This window comes from Tricharina praecox, assembly GCF_024521635.1.
Source record: "Tricharina praecox strain CBS 144465 chromosome Unknown BZA05scaffold_40, whole genome shotgun sequence".
In the NCBI taxonomy this organism is placed as follows: domain Eukaryota; kingdom Fungi; phylum Ascomycota; class Pezizomycetes; order Pezizales; family Pyronemataceae; genus Tricharina; species Tricharina praecox.
The window spans coordinates 123,166-141,578 of NW_026250442.1; the positions used below are offsets into that span (position 1 = coordinate 123,166).

The window sequence follows — 18,413 nt, forward strand, 5'->3', positions numbered from 1 at the left end:
ACTGGACTATCGGAGGCACTGGACTATCGGAGGCACTGGACTATCGGAGGCACTGGACTATCGGAGGCACTGGACTATCGGAGGCACTGGACTATCGGAGGCACTGGACTATCGGAGGCACTGGTACAGGTTGCTTTCCACACAAAATCTCACAGATTATCACTCATCTCACTCATCTCACTACAACTGGCTAGTGTATGTTCTCATTGGGATTAGGTAGTTGTAGTATATCGCATAGCCCGCTCGCGGTTGCTTCCAAGAACCCATCATATGACCACTGGTATTGCACGTACGACAGAAAATCTCGAGGCGTCCTGCTCATGACTTGGGAATCTAATGTTCAGATTGATCGTGAGCCATAGGCATCTCTTTGTTTATCGGTGTATTCGACCTTCCTGCCAATCGCAGTCATTTTGTATCCAACGTCATTTCATTGTCGCACACGGCCTATGTAGACCACAGTATGGGGGTCCACATACTTTTTCCACGTACATCTCTTGCAAAAACGGACGTATGGCGAGTGATATCGAATGAACTTCTAAAGTGGACTAACCGGAAGACGGTTCAGACCCCTGCACGTGCCCCCTAGCTTTACTATACTTTATCCGCTACGAAACTTTCTGCATCTCAGTCCTCCTGTTCCCCGCGATCACTCAGTCAAACATTAACAACCTCCAATTCAAAACGCAAACACGTACTCACATACTCACAGTCCCCCGCTGAGCCTCGTCGTCTGTGCGTCATGCCCTCACACAAATTCAGGAGCTTGACAGCCCTGCACCGTCACTACTGTCTACGCCAAATATCGTACTCCCACCTCCGACAGCAACTACAGCAACACAGCCTCAGCCACCCACTCTTAAGTCGGTATTCCTTTTCCTCTCCGTCGAATATTGGTTTTCAGCAAGGCACGTAGCTAACAGCTGTTGTGAAGCCTGACTAATCTGCGCCTACATAGCAGCATAGGTACGGCTGTGGTTCGTCGTAACCCACAGTCGCACTTCTCGACTGTCAGCGACACCTCCACACCTCACACATCTTCTTCGCTCGCGATCATGTCGATCCCGAACGCTGTCACCAGCAGCATCAACGCCCTACCACCACCAACCGCCGCACCCATTCCTGATGACAAAGTCGAAGTCGGCCGTAACATGTCGGAGCCTCCGCTGTTTCCTGCCAACGTGGCGATGAGCGACAGAGTCGATGATGGCGATAATGTCGTCTATCTAGGGATCAGGGCTGTCGCTGAGGCGAGAGGTGTTGCGGGTGCTACGGGCAGTGCTGCGGGTCCTGCTGACAGTGTTGCGGGTCCTGCGGGCCATGTTACGGATGTTGCGGGTGGTTTTGAGCAGATGGGGATCAGGCCTGAGCTCGCCCCCGCCCAAGAAGCACCAGTTGTTTTCTCAGGCACAGTTGATCTCGACCGGCTTCTGGGCATGGTCGCGCGCGAACATAGTGTGCAGCTCCTGGCCGCACCACCGTCGTTTCCTCTGCTCGCCGTACCGCCGAAACAGACGCGTCGCGAGCGTGAGCGTGCAGATGCCGCAGCCTTGCAACAACAGACAGTCCTGGGGAAGCGTCAGAGGGACCGGTCACCGTCGCCCGAGCTACAGTTGACGGAGGAGTTGTTCGAGGAGATCGGTATGGTGAATGGGCTGTTCAAGGAGCCTTGTCTGGGCTTGGTCGAGGCTCCGGCCGTTTTCGAGCTGCTTGTTGCCGGAGACTATGCTTTCCGCGTCAACCTGTCGTTCTCGAGTGGATACCCGTTGGAGGTGCCCGCGCTCATAGCGGTTGAGTCCGAGAACGGAGAGGAGCTCAAGACTTTGGCTCAGGGCATCCTGGATGGTATCAAGGATGGCAAGCCGTGTCTAGAGAGACTGGCTCGTGGTATGGCGGAGGCTCTGGAGGAGCAGATCGGCGAGGTGCCTTGGAAGTACAAAGCCCACAAAGTGATCCCGATAGTGAACTCCGTGAAAGGAAGGTGGTTTCCCACACTCGAGGAACTCGACATGTTCATGGAGAATCTCCGGGCGGCCAAGCTGGATTATCCGCCCAAGATGCCAGTCTTTGAGATCAAGGATGGTCTCAAAACAGCGCTCGTCGGTCTCCCCCTGTCATTGCGTTCGTGTGTTTGAACTTGGGATGTGTGTGCTAATAGCTATGCCAGATATCGGAAGGGTATGCTCAGGACAAACTCACACAGGAGGGCCAGGTCATAGAAGGGAACGAACGCTTAGAGTTTCTTGGCGACGCTGTGCTTAACACGCTCATTGCATCCGCCATGTTCCGGATGTACCAAGTAAACGAGGGAGGAATGACGGTATGTGACTGCAGCTACCGGCGAGCGGCAGGCGGCGTGTATGCTGACCGATGATCAGAAACTACACGACATTCTCCGCTCCAACATGCTGTTCAGCGTTTTCTCGAGGGCGTATGAATTCCCAGGCCAGCTGAAGCAGAAGCAAGGTCCAGTAAAACCTTCAGGCTTTTACGAACCAGCCTTCAAAAAGGAGGCGGATATCTTCGAGGCGGTGGTAGGTGGGCTGCACCTCGACAGCGCTGCCGTGCCCGGGGGTGCGATTGCCATCCAGAAGTGGTTTGACATCTTGATCGAACCATGGATCGATTGGACATTGACACGAATGAACTCGAACCTAAAGTCGTCGTTCATGACATATAACCGAATTCCGTTGGAGCCTCGCAAGCCATCTAAGGCGCTCGCTCATGCGCCTCCGGGATCTCGCGCTCGTGCCGGTTCACCGCGACGCAAGATTGCGGTGGCCAGCAGCTCCAGGATAGCCCGCCGCGCCGCTAAGAAGGCGCCTCGCCACTCCACGATCGGAGGTTGGCCCGGAGCACCAGAGGGAATGAATGTCGATGCGATGCATGCCGGTGCCGAAGAACGCCGTTGGGCACGCATCCAGCGTCTGGAAGACTATCAGACCTTTGAGGTGCAGACCCCGCGTGGCGACAGGCCCGCTCCGGAGCACACAGTTGATGGGCAGGGACACGGTATGCATAGACAGAGCCAGGGACTTAGGGTTCACAATGCAAGCTCGATGGCACTGATGGATTCCGAACAGAACAGGCATCGCAACTCGGTGTACCGTGGAGATCCGGGTTACTCGAGGGATCACACCAGACTTCCTGACCTGAGAGTAAGAAGACCCGCGCCTCCTCCAGTGCCATACCGCCCCCTTGTGGATTACACTGATCTCGTGGGTCAGAGGCCGGTCGAACGCGAACAGCGTCATTATTGATTCGTTCCGGCAATAGCACTCACTGACCTTGGCATCCTTTTCTTTCCACCAGATGCAATGGCTGTCTCGATCAGTGTTCACTTACAATACAGCGTTCTGTTTACTTGCCTGCTGATTTGATTTCTACTAATCCCATCTGTCAATAGTGTGCGGGATAAAAGTGTTTCCATAGCTCAACACCTTTGTGTTCAATTCACGTCTTGTTCGTTTCACTTGTTGCTGCATTGTATGACTGTCATCGGTAATCCTCGGTTTGGTGGATAATCGCGATGATGGCTAGTGATTTCCTACTTACTGTGAATACTGCTGTGGATGAGTGGGGCTGGCTGCTGGTATGTGTAATTTTATGGTACTGTACTTTGATGACTGCAGAGAGAGAGAGAGAACATTCATTTATTGTCGCATGGTGTTGACTCTGTAATCGGTCCCATTCGCCCCCGCGGCGTGACGGAGCGAGTGATGTGGTGGGAATATCCGGCTCGTTGATCGGACCGCCGACTGTTAAGCACAACCAGTTTCTACCATCTAGATCTCTGTCAGCTAAAGTCAGTTTTTACTTTCTGCGCATCGCCAACATCTCAAGTACCTTAGTCATCTCTCTTTGCCGGCCTCCGAAATGACCAGGGCCACTGTCAAGTTTCCACCAGTTAAATTGTGCGGGGTCCCTTGCCGGCCCCTGCATGTTGTAGTTCTATCGACTGAAGCAAGGCGATGAGCGCCCACTTCTCTGTTTGGCATGTTGTGGCGGGCTGCCTCTATTTCTCCTTGGCATCAACATAAGCTTTCTGGAGCACACGCAGCTTTCCCTCCTCTCTCCCAAATCACAACTCAAACCAATCCCTTTCCCTTCACAAAAAGGAACCCCCCACCCCGATAGTTTTTTTTAGCAACTATCCCGAACAACTCAAACGCCCCAAAAGGTCCTTCTTTCTCGACGAAAGAGGAGACCAAGCACTCAGTTCAACGCGCTGGATCATCACTCCAGCCATCCGCAAGCAACTGTGTCTTCCCAGTCGGCGCCATTCATTCCTCGCGCGTTCTGCCGCCCCTCCATGGGATGGTGGGTAAGTACTCTAGTTGCTAGCTGTTTTTTTTTGGTGCTCCGACGGACGGACGGACGTGTGGTGTGTGACCGACCGACCGGACGCTGATCATTCGCACCTAACTATCTAGAGCCACTCCCTGGAATCCGACCCTCCAGTCGCAGTCGCAGTCGCGGCCGCGGCCTCCTCCGTCTCGGCCGTCTTGTCGTACCCCGCCGTTTCCGCCACACCTTGAATAGTATCGGCACGCTCGGATGGCATGCAATCTACTTTTCGGCCATGTGTCTGGTCGCCTCGTTCATCTTCTACGGCGTGGGACGTAACGTCGAAAGCAAGCTGGGAGACGCCGACGGCATCGGCGAGAGGATGTCGTATCTCGATGCCCTGTTCCTAGGCGTTACTAGCGCTACGGGTGCGGGTTTGGGGAATGTTCGTCTCCCCTCCCACCCCCACCCCCGTTGCGTTGGTTGCTAATGGTGGTGGTGGTATCGGCAGGTGGTGCTTTCAAGACTGGATACATTGCAGCAGTTTGTGGCGTTTTTGTTGATCCTTGCGGGCTCGCAGGTGTGGGTTGCGGCGTGCGTGGTCAACATCCAGCGCGCGTTCCTTGCTCGAAAGATTCTGGACCGGTGCCGTGAGGAAGAGAAGAAGAAACGACAGAGGCTGCTGCTGGCGGAACAGGCGCAGGCGGCGGCGGGAAACGCCGAGGGAGGTGAGGGCTTGGAGAAACTGGTCGTGCTAGCTGCGCTACAGGACCATTCTTCGCCTCCCGTCGAACATGTTTCTCATGGCGATGACGAGGGCATCGATGAACACGGCAATGCACATCCATTGGGTCTCTTGAAACCTGGCAAGGTATTGCATTCGCAGTGTACAACGGCTGCCACGTCGAGGAATTGCAGCTCCGATAATCTGGCTTTGGTCTTCAGCAAGGAAAACCAACTGGAATTGATTTCCACCGCTGTTGGTCTCGACAGTGCTTGTTCCCTGAAAGAAGACCAGGAACGTCTCGCGGCTCTCACTCTACTCTCTTGGATGGTTCCTGTCTATCTGGTCGTTTTCCAGGTCGTGGGCACGATTTGCTTGGGAATCTGGATGTCCCGCTGGGGTAAAGACATCGTCGCTGTCAACGCACTCAACTCCTGGTGGTGGGCTGCATTCAATGCGATCTCTGCCTTCAACAACTCGGGAATGTCACTTCTGGATGCTGGAATGGTGCCATTTGCGAACCGTGGCAGTTTCGTAGTTGTTGTACAATGTGCACTGATTCTCGCCGGAAATTCCGCGTTCCCGGTCATCTTGAAGGGTCTACTATTGCTTCTTCGTTTGTGCGGCTACAAGAACAAGGGACTACTCCTCTTACTGGATGGGAGTCGCTGTCGAAAGGTATTTCCGTACCTTTTCCCGCCGCGGGAGACAAAGTGGTTGATCGCAATGCTCATCATCCTCAACGGAATCGATGTCGCCGCCTTCCAGATCGCCGCCCCGTCCTCCAACGACTCCGCGCTGCGAGCGCTATCCAACTCGCAGCGGTTCCTGGCAGGTCTATTCCAAGCGCTCTCCGTCCGCTCCGGCGGCTTCGCCATCGTCTCCATCCGCGATCTGCACATGGGCGTACAGATGGCGTACACAGTAATGCTCTACACGTCCGCCTTCCCCCTAGCCCTCCCGGGGATCCCGCACCGCTTCCACGCCTCACCGCACCACGCACCCTCTCTCCCAGAATCAGCATGGTCCTTCGTCCTCCGTCAACTCCGCGGCCTCATGCGCGCCGGCGACCTGCGCTACCTCGTCGCGGCGGTCTGGTTCATCTGCGTGGTCGAGTCTCCGGGCGCCGCAGGCGCATTCCCGATCCTGTTTGAGGTCGCGAGTGCCTTTGGATGCGTAGGCGTTAGCTTTGGAGCGCAGAAGGATGGGCGCCTCGCCCTCGTTGGCGATTGGGGCGGTGCGAGTAAAATGGCGCTCGCTGCGGTTATGCTCTGGGGTAGGACTAGGGAGGTTAGGAGGGGGGTGTTGAAGGGATGGGGCAGGGGCAGGGGGAGGGGGGATACGTGTGGACTGGTGGGGGGGAAGGATGTGAGTGTTTAGAATGGGGTGGGGGTGGGGATAGGGGTGGGGATGTAGATGTGGATGTGGATGTGGATGTCTCACTACGGTCTTTTGGAGGGGAGATGGGGAGATGGTACAGACATCTTGGATAAAAAGTGTGGTTAGTACATTTCCGTCCAAGGCTCTTAGCTGCTGGGTGGAGCCATACAAAGGTTACTACTGGCGGAAAGAACCAACGAGTGCTATGGTATGGATGACTGTCCGAAACATCACCGAGTGCTCAGTCGAGGCTGGCGTTAGTTATGGCTGCAGATGTATATAGACTGCGCATGCAGAATCCAGATCCTTGGCTGTACGGGCTCGCTGAGAAGGACATCGTCGAAGCCTCCGCTATCTCGATCCCCCGCTCTCGGCGGTTGTCGACGCAACTCCGGAACTGGAACTTTCCACAAGAACCTACCTAGTAAAGTGCTCCTCCCAACCGATTGCACGCGAGGCATGGTCTAAGCATGCGGCCAGCGGAAAGCTCCACAACCGCTCTGCACGGTGCATAGGTAGACCGGACCGGTAAGTTTTGGTGCGGGAAACGGAGGCGGAGGCGCAACGGAGATGATGAGGGGGCAATCGGAGGGGGTGGCCGTCGAGGTAGCCAAGCGTAAGCACCACGCACGACCTATCTACATATCAGTAGTCGTGGGCGGCCCCCTAATCGTACCTTGCCGTTGTTCCCGAGGAGGAAACGTCCGGCGCCGACATCACCGGCCACTTGCATCCACTCTGCCGTCAACCTCATGCCGTATGATAAATACCACTAGGTAGCCCAACGTACTAGTCATCCGCATCCGCCGCGAGTTGAACGGTACCAGCCAGCGGTAATGTCGGCGAATCACGATGGAATCTGGGGAAGTCCGGAAGATATGTACCTGTGGCTTGTGCCGAGTACCTATGCACCTACACTGATAGTTAACGCAGCCAAAGCGGTGGCAAATTCTTACGGTGAAGAGGTCGGGGCAGGAAACAAAAAGGTACAATTATCTTGCGCGCGGCGCTGGAGGGGATTAACATGGAGAGTTTTATATCATACTTTTGGTACCTATATCTATCTGTCTTGTCTGCATGACGATCCCCTCGTGCTCGGATTAACTATTAACTAGCGCGTGAACGACTAGAGTAGTTAGGTGCATACTCTAAAGTAAACGCTCTTCCTCTCGCGAACCTTGCCATGCTCCTTTACCGCTCCCTCCGCCTCCCCCTCATCCGCGCCACCACAGTCCCGCTCACCCGCCTCACCTTCATCCGTCGCACCGTCCCCGCGTCCACCAGAATGCTCACCACCTCTTCCGCGCCGCTCGTCTGGATCGACTGCGAGATGTCCGGGCTCGCGCGCACAGACGTGCTATTACAAGTTGCATGCTACGTGACAGACTCGAGCCTCACGCTCCTCGACTCCGGCGGGCTAAACATCACTCTCTCAGTGCCGGACGCTATTCTCGACGGTATGGACGAGTGGTGCACGCGCACGCACGCCGCCACGGGGCTCACGGCCGCTGTGCGCGCGTCTACTACTACTGCTGCGGCGGCGGAGTGGCTGGTGCTCGAGTATGTCAAGAGGTTCGTGCCAGAGAGGGGCGTGGGACTGCTTGCCGGGAATACGGTACACGCCGATAAGGTGTTCCTGCAGAGGGAGATGCCGAGCGTGGTCGATTGGCTGCATTATCGAATTCTCGATGTTAGTGCGATTAAGGAGGCGGCGAGGAGGTGGTGCTCTGATGAGGTGCTGCAGGGTGTGCCTGAAAAGAAGGGGCTCCATGAGGCTGGCGAGGATATCAGGGAGAGTATTGAGGAGGCGAGGTATTGGAGGGATGTGCTCTTTCGGCCGGCCGGGGGAATGGAGAAGAAGGGGGGGACGTGAGGGATGAATTCACACCCTACGTACATAGCCGATTGTTCGAACTTCGACGCGAGTGTTCGGGGTAAAGCTGTGATCCAACTGGCAACGACCGTCAATTGTCGGCGATCATCTTGCTCGAGCGTCGCTTAAACTTGTGATGTTTCATCTGAATGCGATTGGCGTGCGGGGGGCTCTGCTACCATGGGCGAGGCACCAGTCGCGTCTCCGTGAACAAGGGCGGTTCGTATTGTGGCAAGTACAGTAGAAGTGTAAGGACTTGACGCGACACAGAGATTGGTTCGGTCCGGTAAGCATACGGTAACTTGGAGTTGTGCAATCCGTGTTATCCACGTCGAGCAGGAGTGATCCACCAATGGTGGGGCAGCGGGTGGAGATCATATAGGTAGATCGTTTCTGCGGCCAACCGTTTTACCGTTAGGGTTCGGCATCGACGGTCCCTTTGAATCGCTTTCCGTTTGCCTCCGAAGAGCCTGAGCTCAATTGACTACTTTCGTCCGTCAGATACATACTCAGATGTCTAGGCCGTTCGACGGCTCGAGCCATGGGTAGCTCGGATCGGGGGAGCAGGCTTCCTTTGGCTCATCCGCGCCGGTTCTAGCGGTCGAATCGGTCGTAAAGTTTGGTGAACCTTCTGAGGTGGTATCTCCTATTTACAGCCCGTCTTGGCTCTCTGTAGGTTGGCTCGGCGCGGTCTTTGGACGGCATCTGAACCGGTTGACACTGATGCCGGGGACCCGCGCACAATTCAGCACTCGCACTTCCAGTACTATCGCCCAGTGGCACGTGAAAGTACCTATTGCTACTAACCACCGCTAGCAGGGAATGGATGGGAACTTATTCCCGTTCCTGCATCGTGACGCAGTGTACTTTATGTGTGGGGAACGCCTGGTATGTAGCTAGAGCACCGGCACCCCAGTGAGCAGAAGTGCTCTACCTGTGTAGAGTACATACAGTACACTGCCTTACTCAACTCCATGTAGAGTGGATTCCCTACGCGTCAGCAGTGTCCGCGAGAAAGTGAGGCTTCAGTCGCGGCACTGGAATCTGCGTGGATTCTGCACTGCGGGAGTGACGGAGAGAAGAAGCGTCGTGGCACTGTCGTTGAGCGAGCGCGCTACTCGCCAGCTAAACATCGCTATGAGCTCCTTTATCTCCGTTTGCCGGCTGTGCTCCCGGAGCTTGTGATGATTATTGGCAGCGAGCGGAGAAGTTCACGGCATGGCATGGCATGTGGCCTGGCGTTGGCTACATGCTATCTCCCGCTCGTCTTCTGCCAGTCAAAGCGACAGCTGAGAGTCTTGGACGGGCCGCGCTAGCTTCTAAGCAGCACCCACTGGCATCCAAGCCACACACTCCTCAAACACTCGACTCCTCTCTCCACTTTCTCCTCGGTGCCCTTACCTCACCACCACCACCCCCTCCTCCCCCCTCACAGCTCACCGTATCACGAGGTTTCTTCACGCTTCTCCTAGTAACGCCATAACTCGCAGCGAGAACGACAAGAACCGTCTCCGCGCCACAGGTTCAAATCACGTAACTATTCATCCTGGTACCCCGCCGCCGCCGCCTCTGCCTCCACTCTCCGGACCGACACACACAGAGCTTGCGTCCAGAGAGATATGAAAACAGCTGTCTCGAGTCTCGACGTATAATTCTTTGCACGCTTCTCATCCTCCATTCGACTCAGCTTTCAATTCGACTCCCGTCTCCCTTGCCGTCACCTTCTGTCTCCACATAGCTCCTGTCTCCTTCCGTCTCCTCGCCGGAGAGAATGCAAAGAGCTCGCTTCCCTGCTCCGTCTTGCCGACCGAGAAGAATCGCATTAACACGTACGGCTCCAGCTTCTTCGTCATTGTCGTTGCCGACCGTTGCTCCGTGGCTATCATCGTAGCACGCTCGGAAAGAAAGGAAATCAGAAAAGGAGTCCGGACAGGAACGGACGGAGAGAGAGAGACCAGCGGAGAAACGAGTCGTCATCAATTACATACACCCCCGTACTACCTCACATACTATCCCTACGCCCCACTTCTCGTCCTTCTTCTCTCCTTCACAAAAACAAATAGTCATCTCGTCAGTTCGCCCTTCGCCAACTAATCATCAGCTCGTGACACCACTTCTGCGACCAGCGAAAGAAACCTCCACCTCCTCTCCCCCTCCTCCTCCTCCTCCTTTAGCTCTCCCACTACCACCACTACCACCACTACCACTACTATTGCCACTCCCACCACCACAACTCAGCTTCGAAACATCGAACGAAAGCAAAAAAATCCTTCACGATGCCGCCCCCACGGCTGCAGTCTGTATTTCTATTTCTGTCAATGGTATCGCTTATGCTACTGCTCTGCTATCTTTCGTTTACCACATTCGCCTCCGACTCCCACGGCCAAGCGACCTCTTCCTTCCTGTTTCCTACGTCCGCCGTCATCTCCCTGACCGACGACAACAGCACGTTTTTTATCTCGCGACCCGCCGCGTTCGGCCCCACGCTGCCAAAAAGCGGCTTGGACGGAGAGCTCTTTGTGCTCGAGGAGGGTCAGTTGGCCTGTGACGACGCTCCCGGCTGGGATCCGTCAACCGCGCTAGACCTCTCCGGCATGCCGTTGGTTCCGGAAGGCGCCGGAGAGGACGATGGCACCGACAACAATCTGAATCCGCGTCTGCCGAATACTGCCATCAAGACGTTGAGCGGACATGCCGACATCCAATCGCTGCAGCAGAGTGCTGAGATCGAGGGGAAGATCGTACTAGTGCAGCGTGGAGGCTGCGGATTCTTGGAAAAGGTGCTGTGGACTCAGCGTAGAGGAGGTATCGCATTGATAGTCGGAGACTACAAAAGACCCGGTATCGGTGGTGGCGGTGGCAGCGGCGTTCTGGTGACGATGTACGCTAAGGGTATTTCCCCCTCTTACCAGTGCACCCGCAATCTTTGTTATTTTTTTGAAGGGGGACGATACTGAACTTGACATCTAGGCGATACAAGCAATGTCTCGATCCCGTCCGTGTTTACCTCGCACACCACCGCTGCGCTTCTCACGACGCTGCTTCCTCAGTTCCCTCGCCATCAAGCAGCGGTAAGCCCGTTCCAACCGCAGTCGCTCGCACCGAAACCGTCGCCTACAACGGGCTTCAGCAATGCTCCTCCACTATCTATTCCTCAAGATCCCGCTGGCGACCGGCCTCAGCTCGTCGGCGCACGGATACCCGAGAGATTGGTCGGGCAGCCCCAACCGATCATCACTACGACTACCACCGTCACCACTGTCAAGCCTACCGCCACAGCGGCGGCGATGCGACCCGGAGTGAAATCCCACGTCAAGAAGCCTTTACTCCCGGCAGCCCAGCGTTCCGGTCTGTGGATAACTTTGACGCCGACCACTATGACGTCATCACCATTCTTCGACACACTGCTGGTCCTAGTGGTGTCTCCATTGGTTACATTGACTGTTGTATACACGTTACTACTGATCCGCTCACGCATCCGGAGACGGCGTTGGAGAGCACCGAAGAGTCTCGTCGAGCGTCTGCCGGTCAGAACGTATCAATCGACCGCAACACCCCCGATGAGCGCTACATTTCCCTCTCGCTCATCGTCCTTACCCGCCGCCCGTAGCGGCGACGAAAACGCCGCGACCACCCCACCCCGGAGGTCTCCAACACCACAGGCATCTCAACGAAGCAATACGGATTTAGCTGCGCGGAACATTGGCCGGGCGTTCCACCGTCGATGGAGCGGCTGCAGTGAATGCGTAGTATGCCTGGAAGAGTATGTGGACGGTGTCAGCCGAGTGATGAAACTACCGTGCGGCCACGAGTTCCACGTAGGTTGCATGTAAGGCTTCCCCCTCCCCCCGATCCCAACGATCAACTGCACAACACTGACATTCATTCCCCGTGCCAGAACACCGTGGCTCACAACCCGCCGCCGAACGTGTCCCATCTGTAAAGGAGACGTTGTCCGCGGCGTCCGTGCCATATCAGACCCCGAGACGGCCGGCGACGGCGCAGACGAGACTACACCGTTGGTCATGGGCGTCGAGGAATTTGAAGATGTCGAGGAAGGCGTTAGTGACTGGACACCAAGGGACTTGGAACGGCGTGGATAGGACCACACAAGGCACGCTAGTGTAAGGCTTTGGAGTTTTTGATTTTTTGTCTGTTTTTTTGGGGCTTGAAGTTGGTGTAGGTATTGTTTTGTTTTTTGCTTGTTTGTTAGTGTTTTTGGGGTCTGATTCTTACTGCTTTTTTTTGGCTTATCCATCTCTGGTTTTTGGTTTCTATAGTTGCTCTACTCTATAGTTAGTCTTGGAAGCCTTTTCATTTTGTCTCTTGGGGTGGTTGGTTGGGACCGTTCGGAAGTGTTGATTGATTGCACGATGGTGTACATGCTCGTTGGGACGTCGAGTTGAGTTGGGTTGCAGGCGCATGGGGAAGGAGTAGGAGTAGGAGTAGGAGTACAAAGGAAAGGAAAGGCCCAAGGGCGTGTGTATGTCGGCGTGTGTAAGTCGGCGGTGTATGTCGGCGCTGGAAGGGATGGGATGGGATGGGATGGGGAAGGCAAAGTGAGAGTGAGAGTAATGACATATATAGCCATTTCGATAGTGTCCATCAAGAGTAGGGGATGATGTGGCCTCTAGTGCTCAGAGCTGTAGCAGCCGTTTATGTTTGGAGATAGATAGCTTGATGTGTGCACCGGGAATGGGGAGTGATTCCATATATTTACACCCCTGGTTGGTACTCTAGTTACTGCTAACTGTGGTGCAGCTGCTGGCCGGATAATACGTTACCTACAGGCCGTATGAAACAATAGATTGATGAGTGATCTCTTTCTCTCTTTCTTGTTGTGAAGTACATACCCACTGGAATGAGAAGGCGGCCTCGTCTGTCTGTCTCAAGTTGGACGACGGAGTCGAGAAACCTAGTCTGAACTGCGTCTCGTACCGCAGCCAACCATCGCGGCCTTGCGGTACACGCAGAACAGATACTTTGGCGCAGAAGGAGTGCATACCGTAGAGACCAAAGGTTGCTACCGGTACTGGAGTATAACTACTATCTGATACTACCGCATCATGGTGAAGTCCTTCAATCTGGCGTGTCGTTCCTTTCGTCTGCACATTGGAGCAGTGTTTAGTTACAGTCTACCGGGTTATGCAGGGCTCCTGGACAAATAAAGTACCGCCCTTCAGCCGTTCTCAACTTCTCGTCAGCCTTGACGACTCAATGGAGAAGCGCTGAAACACGGCTAGGCCACTTTGGCTGGTTTGGGAAAATACATGTTCAGCCTCACTCCTTTTTGTATGCAGTTAGTTTACTCCTTGCTGCTACATATAGGGAGAGTTCCTAAATGCTATCATGGGGGAGGAAGGGGGAGGCTGAGGAGGGTGTTGAGTGGGCTACTATACTTTTCATCCTCCTCTGGTATCTAGAGTCCATATCGTGAACTGTTGATATCGACATCATACATACACACACAAATATTTGATTTCACCACTATCGACAAGAACATGACCACCAAATCGACAAACCCCCTCCTGACCGTCCTGCTGGCCAGCAGCCTCCTCATCACCGCCCAAGCCACCGCCGTCCCACGGAGAGCCGACTCCTCGCCCCTGATCAAGGCTCGCTATCTCGAACCCTCGTAACTCGCGGTCCTCCACAGCCTCCAAAAGCGCACAGAAACCTGCGTGAGCGGAACGACCTGCTACGGGACCACAAAGTGCTGCGGCCTGTATTGCTGCCGGGTACCCCCTCTCCCCCCATCCCCCCATCCCGCTGTCCACTGGCAAGTCGAGAAGAAAAAACTGATCCCGAAGCTACATAGGAAAACGAATCCTGCACCGGAATCGACACCGGCGGCCTCCTGGCTATATGCCGTGACGCTTCTGCTACCGCCGCTATCACAACCCGCTACATCGGCGACACCGACACCCCGGGCAGCACCGGTTCCCCCGCCGCTTCCCCCACCACTTCTCCCGTTGCAGCCGCCACCGCCGTCTCCGCGTCGCTCGCAGGTAAGTCCTTCAGCGAGTGGCCCGCAGGTAAGTCCTTCAGCGAGTGGCCCGCGTGGGCAAAAACTGTTGTCATCGTCGTCCCGGTCGCCGCTAGCATCGCTGTCATTGGCATGATAGTCTCCTGCTGCTGCTATAAGTCTCGTAGCAAGGAGGAGGCGGCGAGGAAGAGTGGTGGTCATCCGATGCGGGATTGTGGTGTCGTTGGGGATTCTACCTAGGTCAGAGGTAGAGTGTTCAAGTGTGGATGACGGAGAGGGAGAAATTGTGGATTGTGGAGGTTGCGCTTGTTTTGGTTAATGTTTAGTTGCTTGTGGATGTTCTTGTTTGGAAAGTGGTGATTTATGTACATCTGTTCATGTGGATATCTGATATTTAGATATAGAAAAATTGTATTCGTACGGCATGGAGGCTGGAACCAAAGGGTGTAATACACTCAATACTCCTCAACTTGCTCCGATTAACTACTGGAGTCCTGCTATAGCTACAAATCCACTCTGTTTTACACTACCACTATGTATCGATATTGCACCCATTACTTCTTGTTCAACTTCTCCACCTTCTTCGCAAAGTCGTACACCAACGTCTTCGCCTCGGCACTAATTTTGCAGTCAGTAACGCCGCGGCGGAGAGGATGAGGGGGCGGAGGGATACGTACTCATCCATGTAGATTGTGAAACCGTCGTTGTGGTTCCGTCCGAAGGAGTAACCGGAGTATCCGTACTGCCAGGGCATTTGGCCAGCTGCGAGTAAAAGGTTAGTACGAGGTCGAGTGAGTGATCACTGATGGTCGACGAGGGAACGTACAGAGCTTCTCCTTGAGCCCGATCTCCTGCCATCCTCCCACCGCCTCGGTGCGCGTGATGTTGTCCTGCTTGCCGAGGTACTCGAGTTGTTTCTCGGCCGTCAACCAGCCTGCACGATCGATCGGTCAGTATGTACTCCATGCATACGGGTGGCTATGGACCGACTCACCGTACTCCTCGTGCACCACGGGCTTGCCGACTTTCCGCATACTCGTGGCATGGTCCCGCACCCACTGGTTCCCCCACTCCAGCGTCTTCGTCCACCAATGCGGGTAGCTGTGGAAGACACCATAGTCGATATTCTTGAGCGCGAGCTCATGGTCGAAGTCACTCCCGTCAGCGCCGTTGTACGCCCAATCGTCGCTCACGATATTGAAGGCGCCCTCGCCGCCCCACGTGACCAGATGGTGGGGGTCAACACTCTTGACGAACGTCGACATCTCATCGATCCAGGCGGACATGAGCGCGGGCGTGCAGTTCTCACTGCGGGGGAGGTTACGGACGCCGTCTGCGCCGCAGCGCGGCTCATTGGCGAGCTCCCACGCCATGATCGCCTCCGAGTCCTTGTAGCGGCCCACGAACGCTGCGACATACTTCTTGAACGCGGCCTTGACCGCCGGCAGGCGGTAGAAGTCGTCGTGGTACTTGCCGCCGAGGTTGACGGTGTACACATCCATGCCGCCGTAGTCGGCCCAGTTGTTCGTGAGCGCCACCACAAGCTTCATCCCGGTCTTCTCGGCCGCACGAACGACCTTGTCGAACGCCGGAATCCCGTTCGAGCCCATCTGGATGATCTGCTTGCCGTTGTCGAAGCGCTGGAATACCACCTCGGTGGCCCCGGCACCCTCGCCGCCGTATGCGGGAAGGCCGGTCGCGGACGTCGTTACGTTCTTGTCGTTGAAGCCCCACGTGCGGAATACCTTCAGGCCGGCCTTCTTGGCGACCTTGAGGCCAATCTCGACGTCGGTTTGGTTCTGCTCCTGGCTCAGCACGACGACGACGGATGTACGGATAGGAGGGGAAGGGGAGGACGCACGTTGATGAAGGGGAAATAGTACGCATTGCTCCCCGCGAAGTAGAAGTCCTTTCCGTCGAGCTGGAACTTGGTGCCCGAAGTCGTGACGAAGCCCTTTCGTGGCTTTGAGCTGGGAGCTGCCGCGGCAGAGCCGATGACCGCAAGGAGTGGGAGGAGGTTGCCGATGAGCATTGTGCGATTGTACTTCGATTTCGGACGGGCGGTGAGGGGCTGTCAGAAGATATGGCACGCGATGCCGTCCGTTATATACATCCTTTTTTCTCCGCCTGATTTCGAAGCTCAATCGCTACATTATCCACAAGGCGTGGCCCATGGGGCGATTCGACACTTTGCACATAGCATTTGCAGCGATTCTCCCGGAACCGTCGGCGGGACGTTCCTAGATCATCGACTTCCCCACGTCCGAACAACCGGGGAACTACTGTGCCATGGATCATGGAGTGCATAAGCTGCTGCCAGATGGGCGACAAATCGTTTCGCCAGGGGAGATCGCCATTGTGGTGGATCCAACAACGGTCGTGTGGGGTAATCTAGCGCGGGTGTACCTTGCAGTCAGTTTTGCCGGAGACGAGTTGGCGAACGTGCCAAGGGTGGTGTCAGGTGAGTGCGGCCCGGTTTCCCGCTCTAGGACACTTTCTGGATATTAGCTGGCGGGGAAACGTGTGATTTGCTCCGTAAGTCAAATTGGTCTGTGGGCGGGGTGGATCCAAAAGGATAAACAAAACACCGAACGCCTTCCCCGCCGCATCACCCCACCCCCCACCACACCGCGACCGCCGACCGCTACATACAAACACCTGACTGTCTAGTGTCTCATCCCGTCCCATCCGTGGTACACCGTGTCGTCGTCCATATCCCTCGAGCCCCTCTTGAGCTTCCCTTCACCCCGCCCGACCCCCTCCTCGTGCTCATCATCGTCGACCAGCTTCTTCCTTACGGCAACATCGTCCTTGACTGCCTTCTTCTTTTTCCAGATGAGATAGGCGGCCAACAGTCCACCGAGCACGAGGATACCAATGACACCGCCGATTATCGCGGCGGTCCGCGTTCGCGAGTTCGAGGAGCTAGCAACAGCCTACCCATCAGTGCTCTGTCCGCGAGATGGAGACAGGAGAGGATGCAAGGAGAGGGGAGACGAACTCTGGTCGTGAACTGCCGCTGGGCAGCGACACGCGCGGCTTGGGCTTTGTTACTTTGATATTCTTGGAACCGCCCGAGACCGGGGTGGCGGGGATGGCAGATGCTTCTTGGATCGCGAGGAGGAGCGCGAGGAGCGCTAGCAATTGCTGGGTGCCGGTATTCATCGTCATCTTGGCCGTGGTCTGTGGAGAGCAGTGCAGTGCTTGGAAGCTCGATCGGGTGCTTGGGGGTACGTTGTATGAGGAACAGGAACTCTTGGAAGCTCGTGGGTGGAGAGAGAAGTGCCTATTTATTTCCCCTCACCTTCCCCGCTCATGTGGTGGCCTATCCTCATAGGTTCACTACATATCGTCGTTGATCTGCAGACTGCAGCTAGATAAATTAATAGGCGAACGCCCCCGTGGGGCTGAACTTAATCGATTACTCGTCCAGTGAACGATTACACCGCATTGCACTGCCACTGCGGTTGCTCCGACCAATCGGAGCACGCGTATGTGCGTGCGGTATGCAAGGCGGCTACCGCAGGTACGCCAAAGGGACGATAGGGCTGACTTTTCAGCTGTAAGATACCGTCCGGTATACTTACCGAACTCTGCGCAGACGGCGGTCACTCGCAGAAACCACCATCGGGCTTCGGCGATCAGTCCTTCCCTCGGTCGAACGCTACGATGATAAGCCGAAGGGGATGTGCGTGGAGGTTGGAGAGGGAAACTTTTGTAGCAGCCCGCAACAGCTGCCCCATTGTTGTGCTTGCATGCTGTGTCATGGCGTGGCTAAAGTCTCAACAGGCGTGGCTCCGGGCCGGTGATCTCGCGCAGTCATTTCAGCAATATTGATGCAATAGTTGTGCTGGCGAGATGGGTCATGTGGTTGATTTTGTCTCGGACTCGGCCGAATGCGACAATCAAGATTTTCCGGATCGGCATGACACAAGATTCTATCGCGGGAGATGGACGAATGGGAACAAAATTGCTGTGTCAGTAACAGTATTGAACTGACGGCTTGTGCGCAAACCGGTCCAATCGACGAGCGCCTTCTTGTTGTGTTGCGCCTCCTGGGCATGTCCTATTCGGTCGCCCGCTCCGCCTCTTGCCGCAGTGGTTTCTGCTCGGCCATCCAGGCACCGCAGTACTTGGAGAGGTGATATGACATGGTTGTCATA

At 55.5% G+C, this 18,413-nt stretch overlaps 6 protein-coding genes across 6 annotated transcripts; 4 read left to right on the forward strand and 2 right to left on the reverse strand.

Annotated features, from left to right (window-relative positions):
• Positions 1–634: 634 nt before the first annotated feature.
• Positions 635–3,667, forward strand: BZA05DRAFT_412361 (uncharacterized protein). Its single transcript, XM_051485093.1, has 5 exons — positions 635–863; positions 935–2,099; positions 2,168–2,320; positions 2,379–3,158; positions 3,228–3,667. The coding sequence occupies exons 2-5, from the start codon at positions 1,056–1,058 to the stop codon at positions 3,258–3,260; spliced, it is 2,010 nt and encodes a 669-aa protein (XP_051335099.1). The 5' UTR covers positions 635–863; positions 935–1,055; the 3' UTR covers positions 3,261–3,667.
• A 346-nt stretch (positions 3,668–4,013) lies between these two features.
• BZA05DRAFT_380017 (cation transport protein-domain-containing protein) lies at positions 4,014–6,391 on the forward strand (the record flags this gene model as incomplete). The annotated part of the gene is made up of 3 exons (XM_051481897.1): positions 4,014–4,324; positions 4,434–4,732; positions 4,799–6,391. The coding sequence occupies exons 1-3, from the start codon at positions 4,318–4,320 to the stop codon at positions 6,389–6,391; spliced, it is 1,899 nt and encodes a 632-aa protein (XP_051335100.1). The 5' UTR covers positions 4,014–4,317.
• A 1,285-nt stretch (positions 6,392–7,676) lies between these two features.
• On the forward strand, positions 7,677–8,264 carry BZA05DRAFT_427608 (exonuclease family protein; the record flags this gene model as incomplete). Its single annotated transcript, XM_051486067.1, has 1 exon — positions 7,677–8,264. The coding sequence occupies one exon, from the start codon at positions 7,677–7,679 to the stop codon at positions 8,262–8,264; it is 588 nt and encodes a 195-aa protein (XP_051335101.1).
• Positions 8,265–10,594: 2,330 nt separating this feature from the next.
• BZA05DRAFT_344474 (uncharacterized protein) lies at positions 10,595–12,367 on the forward strand (the record flags this gene model as incomplete). The annotated part of the gene is made up of 3 exons (XM_051481128.1): positions 10,595–11,156; positions 11,235–12,093; positions 12,163–12,367. 3 exons carry the CDS (start codon positions 10,595–10,597, stop codon positions 12,365–12,367), a joined length of 1,626 nt encoding a protein of 541 aa, XP_051335102.1.
• Positions 12,368–14,612: 2,245 nt separating this feature from the next.
• Positions 14,613–16,494, reverse strand: BZA05DRAFT_206116 (putative mannan endo-1,4-beta-mannosidase C). The gene is made up of 5 exons (XM_051479557.1): positions 16,112–16,494; positions 15,245–16,049; positions 15,077–15,184; positions 14,928–15,012; positions 14,613–14,868 (listed from the first exon to the last, which is right to left on the reverse strand). Exons 1-5 carry the CDS (start codon positions 16,280–16,282, stop codon positions 14,805–14,807), a joined length of 1,233 nt encoding a protein of 410 aa, XP_051335103.1. The 5' UTR covers positions 16,283–16,494; the 3' UTR covers positions 14,613–14,804.
• Positions 16,495–16,916: 422 nt separating this feature from the next.
• BZA05DRAFT_422562 (uncharacterized protein) lies at positions 16,917–17,421 on the reverse strand (the record flags this gene model as incomplete). Its single annotated transcript, XM_051485796.1, has 2 exons — positions 16,917–17,175; positions 17,252–17,421. 2 exons carry the CDS (start codon positions 17,419–17,421, stop codon positions 16,917–16,919), a joined length of 429 nt encoding a protein of 142 aa, XP_051335104.1.
• Between the last annotated feature and the right edge of the window lie 992 nt (positions 17,422–18,413).